This window comes from Pteropus vampyrus, unplaced genomic scaffold (assembly GCF_000151845.1).
Source record: "Pteropus vampyrus isolate Shadow unplaced genomic scaffold, Pvam_2.0 Scaffold157, whole genome shotgun sequence".
NCBI classification, from domain to species: Eukaryota; Metazoa; Chordata; class Mammalia; order Chiroptera; family Pteropodidae; genus Pteropus; species Pteropus vampyrus.
In genome coordinates this window covers 1,682,525-1,685,089 of record NW_011888938.1, presented here as the reverse complement: position 1 = coordinate 1,685,089, position 2,565 = coordinate 1,682,525, and the positions used below count along the sequence as shown (strand labels likewise).

General features: G+C 66.7%; 1 protein-coding gene across 1 annotated transcript in view; it reads left to right on the top strand.

Annotated features, from left to right (window-relative positions):
- The window catches only part of KCNT1 (potassium sodium-activated channel subfamily T member 1), a 63,533-nt gene that overhangs the window by 31,506 nt on the left and 29,462 nt on the right, over positions 1–2,565 (top strand). Inside the window, exons 7-8 of the mRNA XM_023536468.1 lie at positions 1,556–1,635; positions 2,216–2,315. Coding sequence (XP_023392236.1) covers positions 1,556–1,635; positions 2,216–2,315 — 180 coding nt within the window. The remainder of the gene's footprint in view (positions 1–1,555; positions 1,636–2,215; positions 2,316–2,565) is intronic.

Sequence of the window (2,565 nt, the reverse complement as noted above, 5' to 3'; positions counted from 1 at the left end):
TATGCTGCAGTATAGTGGGGTGTGCTGCGGTGCAGGGGATATGCTGCAGCATAGTGGGGTGTGCTGCAGTATAGTAGGATGTGCTGGGGTACAGGGGCATATGCTGCAGCATAGTGGGGTGTGCTGGGGTACAGTGGGGTGCACTGACAACTGGCTCTGGTTTGTACACTGCTGATCTGTGGGAGGCCTATCCTGCTGCCCCAGACCCAGGAGCTCAGGCGTGGCCAGGTAACGAACCTGCCCCAGGAGCTGAGACTGGGGAAGGGCCCCGAGCACCCCCACGTCTTCTGGGCCCTTCTCGAGCCCTGTGACCAGCAGAGACCTCTGTGGCCCAGACCAGGCCTCCAGGGTCCCACCGGCAGCCCAGCTCTGCCTTCAGATGCTCAGCCCCTCTGCCTTCCATGTCACCATCGTGGCACAGAGCTGCGGGCCAGCAGGCAAGCACTGTGCCACCCCGCCTGGACGGGCTTGTGCCCCACCCCCCACAGTAGCTCCGAGGGAGGCAGGGCTGCCTCCACGTGACATCTGGGTAAGGTGAGGCACAGAGCATAACCTTTCCGACCCCAATCCCCGGGGTTGTTGGTGCCTCTGTGTCATCACGGGGGAGTCCAGTCCACAGCGACACCCACAGGCTGGCCTTGCGGGATTCCTGGGACCGTCCTGCTCACGAGGGCAGATGCGGCCTGTGACGGAGGGTGCGAGAGGTCATGCATGGGGGTGGCCAGTGCCAACCCAGAGCAAGGCGGGCCCAGCAAAGGGGCGTGTGCTCCCTGTGTCCGGAGGAAAACTGCGAGACCACGCCTGCCCAGGGCACAGCTCCCTCCGCCCACCTGTCCTGCTGTCAACATGAGTTCTCATTCCCACGGGGCATCAGGCCCTCACCCGCCAGCACGCCGGGCACAGCCGCCCGTGTGTGGGGCAGCGGGGCAGTGATGCATTGCCCTCAGATCCCACGTTACCCGGGAGCCCAGATGGCCCTCTGCACCCCAGTGACATGCTCTCCCGAGTCCACTGCAGCCTGTCCCCAGGACACCAGGAGCCTGGCAGGGGCTCAGGGTGTCTGGGGATTGGCCAGGGGTGCGTGAGCCCGAGGGACTGGGGTGCATATGCCCGACTGGCCTGCAGATGCAGTGAGCCTCCGGCACAGCCACCAGACAAAGCACTGACCATTCGCTTCTAGAACATTCTCTGTAGATGATATGGAGCCCCATGCCAAGAGCCACACGGGGCATTTAATCCTGGCGGCTGGCTGTGACCGTCGAGGCCGAGGGTCCATGAGTGGTCACCTCTGAGGGCCCTGGGTGCTGAGGAGGTGACCGCTGTGGCACCCAGGTGTGCCCAGTGGCTTTGGAAGTTCCAGTGAGCAGGTCTGCCCGGGCATGTGGGCACGCTGGACTCTGGGGCCCTCCCGGGCTCAGGCGGAGGCACTGACGGTGCTGCCGACGTCTCTCTGTCCTGGGCCCTGTTTGGTGGGAGGTGCTGGTCGTGCGGGGGCTCTGGGCGCGTCCCCCACCGAGCCCGCTGGTCGAAGTCCTGCGCCTGTCCTGCTCCCCAGGGTCCAGGTGGAGTTCTACGTCAACGAGAACACCTTCAAGGAGCGCCTCAAGCTGTTCTTCATTAAAAACCAGAGATCCAGTGAGTGGGGCCGGGGCGGGGCTGGGGCGGGGCCAGCCAGGGCTTGGGGGCGGGGCCAGTGGGTGGGGCGGGGCTCAGGGCGGGGCTCGCCGGGGGCGGCATCAGTGTTGGTGGGTGGTGGGCGCCGGGGCCACGGCAGAGGCCCCTCATCTGGGCTACATGCTGCCTGCCACCCAGCGGGAGATGGGACCCAGGACCTGTGGGGACCCTGTCCCCTGCTGGAACTAGTTGAGCTGTGGCTGTCAGGGCACCAGCCTTGCCTCTCCCTGTGACCCCCTCCCCCTACAGGCTCTGTCCACCAGCAGGAGCTCAGCCGCTCAGACCCCTCCTGGGGTGCCGGGTGGGGTGTGGAGGTCGTGCCCCTGGGTCCTAGCCCATGGGTGTGCTCCCCAGACCCCTGCTGTCCTGCCCCAGGGAGCGAGCGGTGTGGGAACCCTCTGCTCCCACCTCTCAGGGTGGCCCAAGAGCACCCCCACGATGCAGAGCACCCGCTGTCCTCTGGTGGGGGGCGTCCTGAGTGTGGAGGGAGGCTGCATGGGACCCCAGGTGGCCCGAGAGCCCTGACCCCTCACCCCCGCAGGCCTGAGGATCCGGCTGTTCAACTTCTCTCTGAAGCTGCTCACCTGCCTGCTGTACATTGTCCGTGTCCTGCTGGACGACCCGGCCCTGGGGATCGGATGGTGGGTGACCTGCGGGCTGAGCCTCTGCCGGGGCCCTGCTGCCATTACAGAGGCCGGGGGAGGTCTGTGCCCAGGGCCTCGGAGGGTCCTTCCTTCTCCAGAGTGACCCCTGTTCCAGGACCCGTGCTCAGGATCCTTGTGGGCAGCGCGGCTTCTTCCCCGGAGGCTGGTGGGACCCTCCGTGCCCCACTCGCCGCGGTGGCCCCGGTGGACGCCGGGCTTGCCCACGCGGGGCAGGGCTTGTCGCCAG